The sequence below is a fragment of the Sciurus carolinensis genome, chromosome 2 (assembly GCF_902686445.1).
Source record: "Sciurus carolinensis chromosome 2, mSciCar1.2, whole genome shotgun sequence".
NCBI lineage: Eukaryota > Metazoa > Chordata > Mammalia > Rodentia > Sciuridae > Sciurus > Sciurus carolinensis.
In genome coordinates this window covers 55,600,341-55,617,539 of record NC_062214.1, presented here as the reverse complement: position 1 = coordinate 55,617,539, position 17,199 = coordinate 55,600,341, and the positions used below count along the sequence as shown (strand labels likewise).

The 17,199-nt window shown below is 41.7% G+C and overlaps 1 protein-coding gene across 1 annotated transcript in view; it reads left to right on the top strand.

The window, feature by feature from the left end:
* Positions 1 to 17,199, top strand: part of Abhd2 (abhydrolase domain containing 2, acylglycerol lipase) — a 96,631-nt gene that overhangs the window by 67,696 nt on the left and 11,736 nt on the right. Inside the window, exon 6 of the mRNA XM_047540380.1 lies at positions 8,974 to 9,157. Coding sequence (XP_047396336.1) covers positions 8,974 to 9,157 — 184 coding nt within the window. The remainder of the gene's footprint in view (positions 1 to 8,973; positions 9,158 to 17,199) is intronic.

Genomic DNA, 17,199 nt, shown 5'->3' with positions numbered 1-17,199 from the left:
CGTCTCTCTCTCTGTTCTAATCTCTTCTTAAAGGACACTAGTTATATTGGATTAGGGCCCACCATAGCCACCCCATTTAAAATTATTATATCTTTAAAGGCCCTGTCTCCAAATACAGTGACATCCAAGGTACTGGGAGTTAGGACGGGAACATGAATCTTGGGGGAACACAGTTCAGCCCATAAACTAAACACAAAAACAATAATATTATAATTAAACCAATATTCATTAGTAGTTCATTCCACCAGTTGTCTACTTTCCTACTTTTCTTCCCTTTAATTATAGTTTGTTCAATCCAGGATCCAAGTCAGGCTATCATGTGTTCACTTGGCTGGTAGGTTTCTTACGCTTCTTTTAAATCTCCTTCCCTCATTTGTACCTGGCCTCCAACCAAGTCAGCTTCCTCTTCCATGTGGAGTGACTGGACATGACATTGGGAGATGTTCTGGGTCCTCAAGATATGCAGTCCACAAGTCAGGCTGCGTGGTCCCACCCTGAGCATATATGAGTGCCAGGGACTGGCCCCAGCATCAGCAAGCACTCCAGTGACTCCAGAACCTGTTTATGGCCTTCTATTTGGAAGGCCATTCTGTGAACTTCACACAGCTCCTGTCATTTGAATTTCAACCAACATGTCACTTTTTCAGAGTACTTTGTTGACTCCTCTTCCCGTATGATGTGGCTCCAACCCTCCAAGTCTTTCTCTACCTAATGTCACTCTTGACATTCTTGAAGGCACTTAAGAATTGAAGATTTTTTTTTCATCATTTGTGAACTTATGTTTACATGTGTTTGTTTACATGTTTATTACCTGTCTTTCCACCCCAAAAGCCCACTCCATGAGAACAGGCAGTCTTTGTGCTCCCTGTGGTAGCTCCCATTGCCAAGAATCCTGCTGAGCCATAGACTTCACTCCTCTCCTTAGACACCAGTGACTGCTGACTGAATGAGGACCCAGGTGATGGATGTGAAATGGTAATTTGTGAATGTATGGTGTCTAAGCAGGTGTGCCTTACTGTTCTATGAGTCCTCCCTTGTGCAAACCACATCTCTCTAGAGCAGAGGCCAGCCATTCAGGTCACCAAGAATACCCTTTTGGCTTTCTGAAATAGTTGTCTTCCCCAGAAGAAATCAAAAAAGAACTTTGACATGAAATGCTATATTCTTCTTTTCTTGTTATATACCCACTCAGATCTCTCTTAGAAGATTACAAAATATCTTTTCCTATTTATCAAAATAACTCTGTTCCAAACCTTGTAAGCATTAATCCCTTGTTACTAACCATCTTTGCTGATGTGATTAGTAATGGTTGAAAACAGATCTCTCTTGCACAGAAGAATGTCCTAAGTGGATAATTAGGCATTCTCAGAATCCTTGGTGCTGCCTTGGAAGATAAATTCATTAAGGAAAGTCCTTCATGATAGCAGTCACCATCTATCTCATACTAATGAGTGCCAGGCATATGCTGAATTTTGTGTTTGTACTTCACTTGATCCTTAACATCATAGACTTGAGGTTAAATGCCTCGCTTAGGGTCATGTGACTAGTAAGCAGAACCAGTATTCAAATTGTGTGATTTTTTGTTGTTGTTGTGGTTGCGGAGGTGCTAGGGATTGAACCCAGGGCACTTTAGCACTGAGCTACATCCTCAGCCCTTGTTCTTTTTTTTTTTTTTTTTTTGAGACAGAGTCCTCAAACTTACAATCTTCCTGCCTCAGCTTCATCAGTAGCTGGGATTACAGGCGTGTGCCACTATATCTGGCTAAACTGTATGATTCTTAACCCCAATTCAAAAACACCTCTGCTATAGTATTCATTTCCTATTTAGAATATTGTTCATTAGAATAGAGAGGAGCAGGGAGATATTTGAACATTCAAAAGGTTTCTTCCTACTTTGGTAATAGTAGATATTACTGTTTGTATTCATAGTTGTCACTTTCATGATATTTGCTATGTGCCAGGTACTGTCCTGAGTACTTATTAAATCGGTCATTCCCCCTCTACTGGTGAGGTCCAGCAGGATTTAATAACTCTCCAGATCACAAAGCTGATGGGAATGGGTGACACGGTTTCAAACTCAGGCAATATAGCTGTCTGTCTGAGAGTTCATCCTCATGAACAAGGGGCTACTTTCCCTTTTATTTAAGAGCATCCTGCTGATACTTCTAGGAGTTAGGAAATAGCTTCCACTCAGATGCATTTTAGATACAAGGCAAAAGAACATGCGAGAGCAGCTTAAAGCCACAGAAATGGGCCTGGTGGATTTGGGCTCTGATCCAGCATCCTCCAGATTCTTCTGTGGTCACCCCTATAATGAAGACACAGGTATAAGTTCAATTCCGTGCCTTCAGGAAGTTCCCAGTGTATAAGGAGCACCTCACATCTAACTTACTTAGGGGAGGGGCACCCAGCCATAATGAGTCTAAGCTTATTTGCTGTCTTCATCCCCCAAAAATATCTAGGGCTAGGGATATAGTTGGTAGAGTGCTTTCCTCGCAAGCACAAGGCCCTGGGTTCAATCCCCAGCACTGCAAAAAAAAAAAGAGTATCTACCAATGGCAACCTTTCCAGGGACAGGAACCAGATCTTAGTTTTTAACTGTTATATTATTTTCTGTTAATCTCCTGCATCTAGGACCTCTCTTAGATCTGCTCAGGAAAAACCTTCATAGGGCAAGATCCTATACTTTAGAGGCCTATAGATGGGAGCTGAATGCCTAGTAGGGATAGTTGAGGAAGGCTATGGGGAAAATCAGCAGTAACACAAAAGGCATATGACACAGAGTCCAGTAGATACCAGAAAATGACATGATGATTATCTATTAACCCTTCACTCTAACTTAGTGTTTTCTGTGAGCCAACTTAGAGGAGAAGAGGCAAAACTTCACTTGAACAGTTAGCCAATCTTGCCTCTGTAGCAGCTTCATACAGTGACCTCTTAGGAACATTTGAACTCCCACAAGGACCAATTTGAAACACCATTTGCATAATCATACATTTACATAGGGTAATGATGTTTGATTCATTCCGTTATTTTTTTCCTTCCCCCCCACCCCTCCCACCTCTCTTTTCCCTCTACACAGTCTCTCCTTCCTCCATTCTTGCCCCCCTCCCACCCCCCATTATGTGTCATCATCCGCTTATCAGTGAGATCATTTGTCTTTTGGATTTTTGAGATTGGCTTATCTCACTTAACATGATATTCTCCAATTTCATCCATTTGCCTGCAAATGCTATAATTTTATTATTCTTTATAGCTCACCATTCTTGTTGAATGCAAAATTCTTTCTTATTTGAGCTTGGTCTGAGTTATGGCTCTTTCTGTGGTCAGAGGGGTGACTAGGCCCAGTTGTTATTTTGAAGGATGCAGTACTTGCCTTCCCACTGCAGGACCTTCAGGATTGACTTCCTAGTCAAATCTGGTTGGATCATATCTCTCCAGCTCAAAGCTATTAGTTTCAATATTCAGAGAGTCAGAGTCAACTCCTGAGGGGGTGGGTGGTGCTGGGGATCACACCTAGGCACTCACATATGCAGACCAAGTGCTCCATCACTGAACTACACCTCAGCCCTGGTGTAAACTCTTAAAATTAGTACTGTCAAGGTATTTTTATTGCTATCCATGCTCTGGTCACTATATTTTAACCTTTTAAAGATTATCTATTTCTTTTTTTTTCTTTTAAATCTCCTCTACTTATTCAGTATAGTTCATAGGTTTTTTAAGCTAGAAAATATTAAATATTTCTTTCAATAAATTAAATTAAATGACATTAGCTGATCTGACCAAAAATAAAATGTGAATCTAGTAGAATGACTAGTAGCACCCACCATAATGAAAATTTCCAACCTGTCTTAAATTTTACCAAACTGTCTTATTGGTAAATAAGAAATAGGATACTACACTGGATCAGGCCAGGTTTCATCTCTGTCATGTGGATGAGATCAATAGATGGCACTTGGAAAAGAAGGAAGATGGAGAAGTCTTAAAAATATTTTTGAAGTATATTATTTACAAAGAGCCTTATCTGCAGTTGGCATACTTCTGCAGTACATACTTGACTTTTTTTTTTTTTTTTTTTACTTAATTGATTTTTTTAACCCAGACAGTGTTTGGAATGTTTTTGTCAGTGATGTTTGGGGACCAGAAAATTCAGGACCTATTTTGCAAAGAGCCTCATACCTAGTGGTCCTGTATTTACACTCATAGCAAACTATAACTGTATCATGTCTACCGCCAAGGAGTGAACTGAAAGCCAGAATTTTCTAACTGATGATTATTCTGGTTCTTTCTATCACATCTTCATATCTTGAAGTTTTATTCCCAGAAAATTAAGAGATAAGCAACAAAGGGTCTTGAGTTTGATCTTGATTTGAAGAGAGAAAAACTTTAGAATTTTTATAAGTTTCTTCTATTTCAGGTGAAAGGAATAAAATAACCTGGCTTTGGCCCCCATAGGGTGACCAAGTCCCTTAGAACCATAAGTTCTAAGAACTCAGCACCCTTCTTTGACCAGAACACCAAGCATTTTGGTATTTAAAATGGGCTCAAAAGATTTAAATTGATTCTTCCTGTGAGTTTATTATAAATAATAAATGAGCCCTTATTTCTAAGTTCTTGACTTTCTAGCTGAGAAACACCTAAAATCATAGCATTGGGATTCTATTGCTTAGAGAAGAAGCTCTTTAATATCCAGTTGAGTTTGACACTGGAAGTTTTTTGTTGTTGTTGTTTTGTCTTTTTTGTGGTGCGGGGAATTGAACCTAGGGCCTTGGGCTTGTGAGGCAAGCACTCTACCAACTGAGCTATATCCCCAGCCCAGTTCTTGGTTTTTAAAGTACCTTTAGGTAAGTACCTTAAGGTAAGGTCAGAAAACTTTGCCTTGCTTAGAGAGCAGCCTTTCAGTCTTGAAGTAAGAAGAGAGGACCTGGACCTTAGGTATAATTTAGCATCCCACTGGGATATTCTTGAGAGTAAAAGAGGACCTTACTAATAACCACATCAAAACAGCAGACAGACCCCAGGACTCTCTCAGACAAACTAGGATGAACAGTCATACCATTCTATAGAGATTACCCATCACACATGACCCCTTACCATAAGGAGATGCAGATAATAAAGAAACTTCTATTTTGTTTCTACTGATCAATCTATCTTACAATATTTGATTAGATCACGATCCTAGATGTTTCTATAGACTTCTCATATCTACCATTTTAACTGATACAGATTCAATTTGGGATCAAGTTCATGATTCCAGATTGACAGCTATGAATTGTGTCGCCTCTGCAAGTTGATGATGGCAGAAGAACACAATGGGAAAGAAGGAGGGAGAGAAGGGTGAAGGGGGAGAGAATGTGAAAGGGAAAGGAGTGGAATGCAGAAGCTCCAGCATCTGGCGAGAACGCCTGCTGCGAGTCAGGACTGGGAGCTTCAGGAAACGTGAGTGGTCATACCCAGAGCAGAATTGTGGAGAGGCAGTGATAGGTTCTGCGCTTTCAGGAGGAGATCTGAATGCTGAAGACGGCAGCCACAAGAGGGCAGTTTTTAGGCAGTTTATACCTGGAGAAACTAAACTAAAAGTACTCATTTTTTGTTTCAGAGATAAGTCCCAGGCTAACTAATGTGATGGGCAAAGAGGGGCTATTTTCTTCCCAAGTGACTCAGTTTAACCATAGCTTTCCTTTTGGCTTTAAAGAAATGACTCACGTAGTTTTGCTGTGAAAGTGACAGGCTGCCGGGCTTCTCAGCCACCCACCTGTCAGCCAGTCATGTCATTAGTCTGACCATGTCTTTCCCTCAGATGAAACTTAATGGGAAAGACATTTCAAGTCCTGGTTTCCCACCCTCTGCATAGTCACACTGGCCAACACTATGTACTTTCATTCCACGTGAATCAGACTTCCTTCTTATCCACCTAATGTTTTGTGGCACACCCACCAAGCGCCAGGCCCAAGCCTGGCACGGAGAATACAGAGATGACTCACAGTCTCCATGCACAAGGAACACCAAGTCCCTGGGTCCCTGTATTTTAGCCTACTTAGCCGTGTTAGTGTCATTTTGGGAAATGGCTTTTGAAATAATAGTTTTCAAAAAAGTCTTCACCTTGTCTTTCTTCGAGGGTGGGGGCTTGAAGAAAAAGGCACCAGACCTTTTCTATTTTCTGCAGGTGTCTTTTCCAAGATGGCCCTGTCTTATTCTCTCTCTAAGGCCAGGCCAGCATCTTAAATTTCATCTTATCTTTGAAAAGCTGCAACAAGATTAGGTATCTAATCTTGTTACTAGTGCTAATCCCAGAAGGATTAAATACCTAGAACTTTATTAAAATCTCCCTCATATTAAAAAACAGATTACTGTAGCTCTTTGTAACCTAATAAGCCAGGGAGGGCTTCCAGTAACTGAGGGTATTTGGAACTGGCCTCAGGTGGAGATCCCAGGAGGACCCAGTGTTATCCAGAAGGCTGATTCTGGAACTGGAGCTGGGCAGACACACCAAGTCTTTGCCCTTCCCTTGCCTGGGGCAAGTGGCAGCTCTTCATGAAACACCCAGCAGCTTGTCCAGCTTCAGGCAAGGCTGGCGTTTTATCCAGATCAGATATGTTCAGATTTAATTAAAAGGAAACTCCCAAAGTGCCTACACAATTAGCTTTAATTGTTCCTCAGTGGTGTAGCAAATCCAAGTTTTGTAACTGCCCCAGTGACATCTGAACATCTGCACTAGGTCTCAAATAATTAGTCTCAAATCTGAGTAAAGATAGATGGGTCTAAAAGGAATCAGGGAAATAGTAAGACTTAATAATTAAACAGCACAGTAACTATAATAGTACTATTATTTATGTAGAATTGTGATACAAGGCAAATTCTTAAGCCTACCAAATTCTGTAAGTAGGACCCTGCGATCACTGTTTTAAGGAGCCCTCTGTTTAAACTCCATCTCTAGAACTGATTCAGTAGGTTTGGAGCAGAGCACAGAAACATGTATTTTGAACAAGTTCCCAGGTAATGCTAATATTGCTGACCCAGGGACTACACTTTGAGGACCCCTGGGCTAACACATCATTCTTGCAATGATATTTAACCTTCATGTGGCTTTTCTGACTCACTTTTTATAAGAAAGATCACTAGCAAGTAATTGTATATATTTAGGAATTTAAAGTTTGTTTTAGTCTTTAGCATGACTAATAAAAAAAAGAACAGGGCAGCTGTATGTGTATTGATACCTAATGGTTTCCAAGATATTGTAGAGGAATAAAGCAAGGTACTAAACAATGTGTATGTTACCACTGGTATTAAAAAAGGAGAGACAAACATCATCACCCTATGTACATGTATGATTACACAAACGGTGTAACTCTACTTCATATACACCCAGAGAAATGAAAAGTTGTACCCCAGTTGTACAATGAGTCAAAGGAAAAGCAGTAAATAGCAATATTTATTTATTTAAAAAAAAAGAGAAAGACTAGGAAACTTACCTCTTATAGCATCTTTTATGTCATTCAAATTCTGTACCATACACATGAATTGACTACTGAAAAAATTTTTAAATTCAGATTCCTGGGCCTGGTCCCCATTTTATAGAATCAGCTTCTCTGGGAGTGAGACCCAGGAATGCCCATTTCTGACACCCTATCCAGGTGATTCTAGGCATACTGCAGTTTAAGAACTCCTATGTGTGGTTGTTGGTCTGAGCCTAGTTTGCTCAGACTCAGTCTGTAACCCACTACAAAAGGAAGACAGATACTGGGAGCTTGCCTCAGGCATGGCTTGCTGATTAGGGAAGAAGCTGTCCAAGTCTTATTAGGAATGTCAAAACTTCTGAGTCAGTGCCCAGGTCAGCAACTCATATTTCCACCATAAATTCCTTATCTTCTCATACTAGTCTGGGTGATTTAGTTTGGTTTGATTTGGTTTGATACTGGTAATTAAATCCAGGCACTGAACCACTGAACTTCATACCCAGTTCTTTTTTTTTTTTTTTTTTTTTTTTATTCTTTATTTTGAGACAGGGTCTCACTAAACTGCTGAGGCTGGTCTCAAACTTGTGATCCTCCTGCCTCTGCCTCCCTAGTCCCTGGAATAATGGATGCATGCCACCGCACCCATCGCCAATCTTTTTGTATATACTTCCTGCCAACATCCCTAACTTTCCCCATTATGTGTTACTTAGGTTGACTCCCGCAGTCTGAGGTTGGGCCTTAGAAGGATGTAATAAATCACTTTACCTGTGTATGGCTATTTGTCTCCTCCTCTTAGCAAAACTACAGAGATACAACATGGCTCCGATAGCGTCCCAAGGGGACACCAGTTGAGATCATCCCTCCTGAGCAAACTAGGCGAACACTTCCCATCAAGAGGACTCCTCTGAGTATTTCTGAATGGGGCTGCCTCCCTTGGCAACCTGTCCCTATGTCACCAAGAACATCTTACCCTAATCTGACAGAGCATCCTGCCATCCCTCTGGACTTAAGTCTGTTTTTCCTTCCCTCCCCTACACTGACAAGGAGATTATGTAAATAACAGCTACTTGGTACTTTTCTTAACACATGAATCATTGTCCACCTGGTTATAGCATCCCAATTTGAAGTTCATGAAACTGTTCCCAAAGGGGTTTGTTCTTGATTCGTTTACGTCCATGTGTGAAAATATGTTCTCATGCACACCTATCTATTCCAACATCCATGAGCATCTAAACCAGTTTCTCATGACCCATCTTTAAAGGAGCATCCATTTGATACATGGACCTCTACTTGCAGGGACTCCTGCTGCCTGTTTAATACTAAGGAAGGGAGGAGAGACACTAAGTGGCCAAAGAGTAGTATCTGTCTGCCTGTCTCTCTTTCTCTCTCAACTCACACATAAATTTCTTGTCTTTTGGTATATTTGCACCAGTTTAGTAACCCTCCAGCTCGCATTTTTTCCAATATTCATTGCACCTAAAATGATTGAGTGACCTCATCCATTTTTTGCCCAAAGGCTGCACGTGGGAATTTGGAGCCATGGTGAACTACATTAAGAAGACCTATCCTCTGACCCAGTTGGTCGTTGTGGGCTTCAGCCTTGGTGGTAACATCGTGTGCAAATATTTGGGGGAGACCCAGGCAAACCAAGAAAAGGTCCTGTGCTGTGTCAGTGTGTGCCAGGGGTACAGCGCACTAAGGTGAGTCATCTCCACTGCATGCACTTACTTCTTTTTTCCATCAGATCCTTCAGTTACCATTTGTTTATTGAGATGTCCCAGTGCACTAGACATGGTCTAAGAGAACACCATGGTAGACTGAGCAGAAGTTTCTGAGTCTTGGTCTCATCTGGTTTTGATTCCATGTCATACATTGGAGTTGTCATATCAGACCTGATGAGCCTGGGATACGCAGCTGCTTGTTAGGATCAGATCTATAATTGGGTGAGCCAAAGACCCTGTTAATAGCTGCTTCTTCCCTAGGGAGTGTCTGTGAGGTGACTACTCTGTCCATGCTTCAGGAGTATGGCAGAACCATGGGTTTAGGAGAGGACACGGGAGATTGTGAGTTAGGATCTGAGAGCAGGGCCTTATGGTTGCACATCTCTCCTACCTGTATGAGGCCAAGTCTCAGATGGCATCTGGAAGGGCTCTGTGGAAGTCATTTTACCAGTGTCCTCACATCTAAGTATTTGTATTTCTGAGACATCCCAGATCTCTTCACAAAGGCATTGACCCACTGGGTTGTCTCTTGCCCACAGACACCTGCAGGATGAGTTCAGCAGGGCATGTTGCTTCTCTGACTCCCCTCAGGATTGCTGCTGTCACTGAGCATGGTGGTGCACACCTATAATCACAGCAGCTCGGAAGCCTGAAGCAGGAAGATAGCAAGTTCAAGGTCATTTTCAGCAACTTAGCAAGGTCCTGAGCAACTTAGTGAGACCCTGCCCAAATAAAAAGGGCTGAGGACATAGCTCAGTGGTAAAGTACCCCTGGCTTAAATCTCCAGTACCAAAAAAAGAAAAAAAAGAGAGAGAGCGTGAGCAAGAGATTGCTGCTGTCCAGCTCTCTCAAATCTGGACACACACACACTCACACATGTTTCTCTCCAGACTCTTCAGATGCATTTGTATTTTTTTCTTAGTGCAGTGGTGCATGCCTGTAACCCTAGTGACTTGGAAGTCTGAAGCAGGAGGATTGCAAGTTTGAAGTCAGCCTCAACAACTTAGCAAGACTCTGTCTCACAAAACTAAAAGGGCTCGAGATGTGGTTCATTGTTAGGTCACCCCTGGATTCAATCCCTAGTATCACTCCCCCACAAAAAAACTATTTTTTTCTGTAGTTCCTCTTCATTATAATGTCTTTGATATTAAAGATGAGCATGGGAATCACTTGATTCCTTTCCTAAACCATCTTCTGTGAACTTGCTGTGGATACTGTGTATTCAAATTACCTTGAATTTGATAAATAGGAAGATAAACAAGTTTGTTTTCTTTTTTCTTTTGTTCTTCAAAACACAAAATCTTAAAACAGCTTCATTTCATGTTGCTGCAGTAGCGCCATCTGCTGTTGCCAAGAGTATATGATAAGCCCTGTTAGCCAACAAGTGTTCTTAACTAAGGCAGAGCAGGTTCAGGAGTGTAGGAAACTAGAACCTGGAAGTGCTTTGTATTTCACCCCTTCCCTGAGACCTCAAAAGATTTCAAACATATAATTATGTACTGTCACATCAGCCTCTTGCAATAAAGAGGAAAAGAGGCAATTTTATTCTCTGGAGCATAGAGAATGTTTGGGCTAAGATCAATATAGTTCCACAAATGGAAACTTGCAACAGGTCAAAAAGACACCATTGTCCCATGTATGCTGATGCTACCAGAGGCTCAGGTTACCTCAACCTTTTAACCAGATCTTCTGAAGGAATGAAGGATAGTTCTTTCCTTTAAACCAATATAACCTTTTTTTTCCTCCCCTGCCGACACTTGAGGGTGATGAGCCTTTTCAGCACTGGGATGATGGCAGCTGTGCCCGCATGCGTCCTTTTACATGGAGGTGGAGGGAGCAGGAGGGCCCATCTGTGTCTGCAGGGGCCACACGGGAGTTCGTGTTTCTGGTAAATCTTTCCTAACTGATCCTGGAGGACTGCCTACTCAGTTATTCCCCTCCTTCTGGCTTCTCATCCCAGTAGCTTGCCTCCCTCTCCTCTAGTCTAGCCAGAGCCAACAGAAGGCTCAGAGAGAAGCCAGTCACCTGCTTGCTATAGTTACCAAAGTCTAGCTGCTGCTAAACCAATTTACATCCCATGCTGCACATGGGAAATGGGGGGACTGTCCCGATTGATGTTCCATGGTATGTAATGGAATTTAACATGTTCTCTTAGCATAAGCAGCTGCCAACCAGCCTGGTGAAGCTACGTAGTCAGACATAGTCTCTCTTCTTTAGTTAATTAGCTGAAATTTCATTATGAAGATGCTTTATGATAAGTTCATCCATGAGTAGTGACCAGACAGGAGGCTGAAAGAGAGATCCAATGGGACCAGACAATTACTGACAGGTGAATTCATTCATTGATTGTTTCAGCTAGACTTCCTCCTATGTGATGGGAATACAGCCCTGAATAAACACCCTCATGGAGCTTAAGGAAGAGGGAAGGGAAGCTTTTTTGGTTTGGCTCAGATAGAATCAATTCATCTTTCCTGTCAAAGCTCTCAGAAATATGACCTTGCAAGGCAGGCACTCTGGCATACTCCTGTAAACCCAGTGACTTGGGAGGCTGAGGCAGGAGGCCAGCCTTGGTAACTCAGCAAAGCTGTAAGCAACTTAGAGAGACCCTGTCGCAAAATAAAAAAATAAAAATAAAAAGGGTTGGGGATGTAGCTCAGTGGTAGAGTGTCCCTGAGGTTTAATCCCCAGTACAAAAAAAAAAAAAAAAAAACACCTGACATTGCAGAATTGACCAATAATCATATAATTAAAACAGAAGCATTTTGTTGATAGAGTAAATGATGATAGTCAACATCTGAGGACCGTACCACATTTAATGACAATAGGATGATATTTACAAGGCCACAAACCAATAAATACATGTTAGTGATATGTCACACACTAGGTACAAGGTCCTCAGAAAAAGCAAATTTTCCACTACGTGGTTGTGAAACTGACCAAATGGATTTCCCTTAGCTCCTGAAGCTTCTTGTTGATTTTGTTGTTGTGGTTGTTGTTTTTAATCAGAAAAATGAGGGATTGTGTGTATACCCTTGATTCTAATCCATTCTTATAAAAGTATACCTTGAGGGAAAATATTCTAATCAAGGAAGTGGGTTAGTGGGTGACCATTCCTATGCTAACCTGAGTTCCACTTCCTTGCCACATCCTGTCACCCCAATAGAACTAACAAGGCTCAGTCAGGCAGGTATCAAAGACTCTTGGCCCACTCCCCAAGGGCATACAGATGTGGGTTTCTTCTGCTCATACTCTCAAGCTGAACTAGATGGAGGTTATGGCCTCTCTCCAGGTTGGTTCCACCTGTGAAGGACAACCAGCTGCTGGCCCAGAACCTTCTTCCTGAGTGTCTTGGGTCTAGAGACTCCACCTTCCCTCCTCAGAGGCCACAAGCCCTATACTGTGCTGGAAGTGTGCCTAGGACTGTCCACATGTCTGTGCCCTGTCCTTTCCTTGGAGGCTAGTCTTGGTTTGGCTTCCTCTGTTTACTACTCTCTTGTAGCATCAAGTTAGAAATAATCCATATGTCCAGCATGGGGCATAATTAAGTAAATTATGATATACCAACTCAATGGAAATGCAACTTTTATTTTAAGAAATCAAGAAAAATATACAGTGTGACAGAATGTGTACATTAAAATTAGGGGAGAGGACAACTATGTAAAAATATAATTGTAGGGAAGGAGAAATGGGAGTTGTTATTTAATGGGCATATAGATTCAGGTTTACAGGATGAAAAAAGAAAAAAAAAAAAGAGAAAATATGATTGTACCTGGGCAAAGCCTGGAAGGGAAACGCCTCCTTGCCCAAGTAAAAGTAGTTCTTACATTGGCACTGTAGCATTCTAGGAAAATATATAATGTACTCTAATTTTAAGGTTTCTTGAAGCATATTGCCTTCAAGGTAATTTTTAATATCGTCTAGATCCACATCCCACAAATTCATCAACAACTGTAAATCATAATGCCTTGTCTTCTTTTCCCTTTTTGGAATATTAGAGTCATGCTTGCCCATCCCAGCCATGTAAGGTCTTCTCTTTCATCTTCACCCTCCTTATTTTCTGAAAGACTATACTATTTCACAGTCTTGCAGGGCTCTGAGCTATTTATGTGAGTCAGGAGATTTAAATTCATTTGGGCATTAGATGTAGAGTCTCCAGTTCATTCTCTTGTGACACTTTTAATTCATTTTACTCAGTGCTTAGTCTGCTCATTTTGCAAAGTTGAGGAATTGGAAAGTCCAGCCTTTTCTGAACAGGATCCCAGTAGCCTACCATAGTCAACTCAACTCTTCTTTGCCCAATTGTTCTGAACAGAATCAAAAATACCTGTTTGTTTGGACTCTTTTCTTAGTGATTTAAAAATCTGTTGAGTGCAATGACGTATGCCTGTAAACCCAGGTAGACAGGCAGGAAGATCACAGTTCAAAGCTAGCCTCATCAACTTAGTGAGACCCTGAGCAACTTAGCAAGACCCTGTCTCAAAATAAAATATAAAAAAGGGCCTGGGGTTATGGCTAGTGGTTAAGCACCTCTGGGTTTAATCCCTAGTACAAAAAAAAAAAAAAAAAAGTTACTTCTAAAACATGTTTTTAAATTTATTTTAACAGTTCAAAGCCAATAACTACGAAAACAGTATGGGTAACATTTTAATATTACTTAATTTGTATTGATTAGAAGTAATGAAGGCATCTTAAGAGAACTTTATTTTGGTAATGGATAAGTAAATTGATGGATGGATGATAAAGCTCTTTAAAAATGCATATGTATCATTCTTAAATAAGACTGACAGTGTACTTGTTTGCTGGGTGTTCTCCTCCTTTGTGACCTCAGTGATAGCATCACTTTTTTAGAGCTTCACCACTTTTAGGAGGCCTCTTTCCTATTGGAATGGTCCCCATTCTTTCTGATGTTTTTGAAACGTGTCTTTCTATCAACAAGATTCACTCTGGATTATGCAAAGCCTCCCTTCCCTGTAACAGTTGCTTTCCCTCTGGGTTCCACACTTCTCTCCTGGGTCCTCAGCCAGTTTCTGCTGGTAGACCAGTATCTGGATTGGCCTAGATTGTGGTTCCTGCCATCCATTCTCTCTTTTAGAGACCACAGCTGTCTAGAGGCAGGTCAAGGGTTTGGATGTTCTGCCATTTAGGCAAGTAGAAGTTTGGGCAGTGTCTAGTGCCCTTGGCTTCCATGCCAATTTTGTGATTTGCATCTAAACTGTAAAATTTATTTCTTCCCTCTGACCTGGAAACTCTCACCCAACATTCTTTGCATGCTTTTCCCCGAGGTTTTTGGACAACATGGGTCTGTGTTTTCATACCATATAACTCTATTCTGCTTCTCTGCCTGAAAATTGACCTTATTTTGAGTAACATGATATATCCATCTCAGGGTCCTTCCCATCTCATGAAGTCTCACTGACACCACTGAGATCTTAGGTATTCTTGTGAGTTAGGTTTTTCCTGTATGTGCTCCACTTGTTGGCATATAGCTCTCTGACACTGTAATGTCCTCTTTCCTTCCCCTTAGAAGTTTCCCATTTACTCTTATCACTCATGTATTCTCATGTCACTTGGAGTCTGTCCACCATGCTACCTGCATGGTCAGTTTCATTTAGGTGCTCTGCCCCACTGTCTTTCTCTTTAAACCTTCTTTGTTGGGTCATGTAGTTCCTGAGTAAATGTTGTCCCTCCTCCTGAGGTGTGTGGCCCATCTAGGCCAGGAGCTGCCTGCCTTCGGGTTAAAGCCACACCTATTCTCAGTACCATTTTCTGGCCAGCTATCTACTCACCCCATCAACCCTGTCTGCAGAATTCTAACCACTGTTAACAGGAGCAGGAAAACAACCAAGGTCCCCAAGATGGTCTCTGTTCAGTCTCTCACAAAACTATCTAGATACCTCAGCCATGGAAGCAATCTCCATGAATTCTCTAGTTCAGTGAATTCTCTAGTTCAATCCCCTGATTTGACACATGAGACAAATTAGGCTTGAAACATTGAAGTTGCTCATATAGAACCTGGTGAATTTTCCAAGGTGTTCTATGAGTCATGGGTCATGGCTCTACCTTTTGAGCCCAGACATCTTAGACCTTCATCCCTTCACCAGACCCAAAAAATCTTTCTCCTGCTTCCCTTTGCTACAGAAACAAAGTGGATAAATCAGAATTTGCATCTGTGGGAGCTGTATGTGTGAGGCTCTCAATGGGCTGTGCATGTAGTGATTCCCAATAATCCATTTGTCTCTCTTTCTGTCCCTGGAAATGGTCCTTGCATCTCACTGCAGTCTAACCAGTTAAAACTCACTTTGACTCTTCTCTATCTCTTTGATCTTTAACATTCCTCAGCAGGGCAATTAATTTTCAGTAGTTCAGAATACTTTTCTTTTTAGTACATGGAATGTGTGTTTTTATAACACATCAATTTTGATTATGATTCATTAAACTGATATAAAATCAAGTTTCAGTTCCTTAACTATATACCCAAAGGTTGTAAAAGACAGCTCCTAAAACATAGTGGCAAAGCAAAGATCCTAGAAATCAGTGTTAGCCAAAATAAACTGAGTGAGACACAGGTCCCAACATCCTTGTCCTGGTCCTTCCTTAGGCCCCAGGCATCTGTGAACCACCAGAGACCTTCATTGAGCAGCACCCGTGGAATTTATTATTCCAACAAAAATCTTCCTGCAATGCCAGAGCATCTTTTTATATCTTAATGTTATGGCAGCGTCCTCCTCCCTTCCCTACCTCTGCAGCCCCTTAAGGAAGGTACTCACAACAGCAGGAATGTTCCTTCAGTTAGGAGGTGAGCAAAGGGAGAAATGAATGAGGTAAGACAAAGCTGGGACTCTAAGCTTGGGTTCAAGGTCAGAGAGGAGAAGCCCACTGGAGCAGCAGGGCATGGCTCATGGTTGGGTGACCCCCTTCCTTAGACCATAAGGTAGGTGTCCACAGTGCTGCCTCACCCTGGGTCCCACCAATAGTGATCTAACCTGTCCCTTCTGTTCCTGTAGGGTGCGGGAGGTTCCCATACATTTACACAGTGGTCTTCTGACCTTGGAAGGTGGTGTTAGTCTCCACTTTGACCTTTGAACTTTGTGTTTTAGAAGCATACCACAGGCCATTGAATCCACAAACCATTTCACTTTTAATTCTCCCTTATTTTTAAATCACGTTATTATGGAAAATGTTTGTCATGCCAAAATTGAAGTGTGGCTGCTTTAGGGAAATTACTTTTATAAACACTCTGGATTTAAAAAAAACAAAATGAAACACCTGTGAACCATTCAGTCTCCTTTGTTGCCATCTCAAAGATGAAGCCTGTGGATTCTGTGTGGGTTGAGTGACACCCAGAGGAATTTTCAGAGTGATTTCAGGCCTGGAGACTCAGAAATCTGCAAAATGAAACTTTCCCTTTAATTGATGTGGACCAGTGTCAACCTGTTTGGATTCACTCCCAGGGAGGGGAGAGCATTGAGTGGGAGGACTGAGTGCCCATGGTGGAAATGAGCCCAGGGGGTGTGTTGACCTGACATGAGCACAGACACCTGGCTACTAGGGCCAATGAACAAGGCCAGTAGTGCTCCCATGCCTCCTCCACAGGGTGGAGGCAAAGCTTGGGCTCTGGAAACAGGGACACCATCCAGCCTAGTGCCACCACTGGGAGTGGGCTAACTGTGCTGATCATGCATAGCCCTAATGGCAGAAAGACTTCCCAGCCAGCCCACCAGCTGTGCCTGGGAGGTGTTGCTGGCCTCCTTGCCTTCACTTCTGTCTCCTTGCCATTGCAGTGTTCTTAGGCTAATCAAAAAAAAGAAAGGTTTGCTTGGTGAAGGTCAAATTTTATGATTTTCTTTAGCCTCTCAAACAGCAAGAAGAGAAGTTGTTTTTAGGTTTTTCTCTGCACCAAAGTTCTCCACTTCCACCCTAACCTTAGAGACTCCCATCATTAACCCGTTAAGTCTCACATTTTTAATTCTGCAAATATTGCAGTAAAATTGACACAGGTGCATTAAAATAGGTTGGAAACC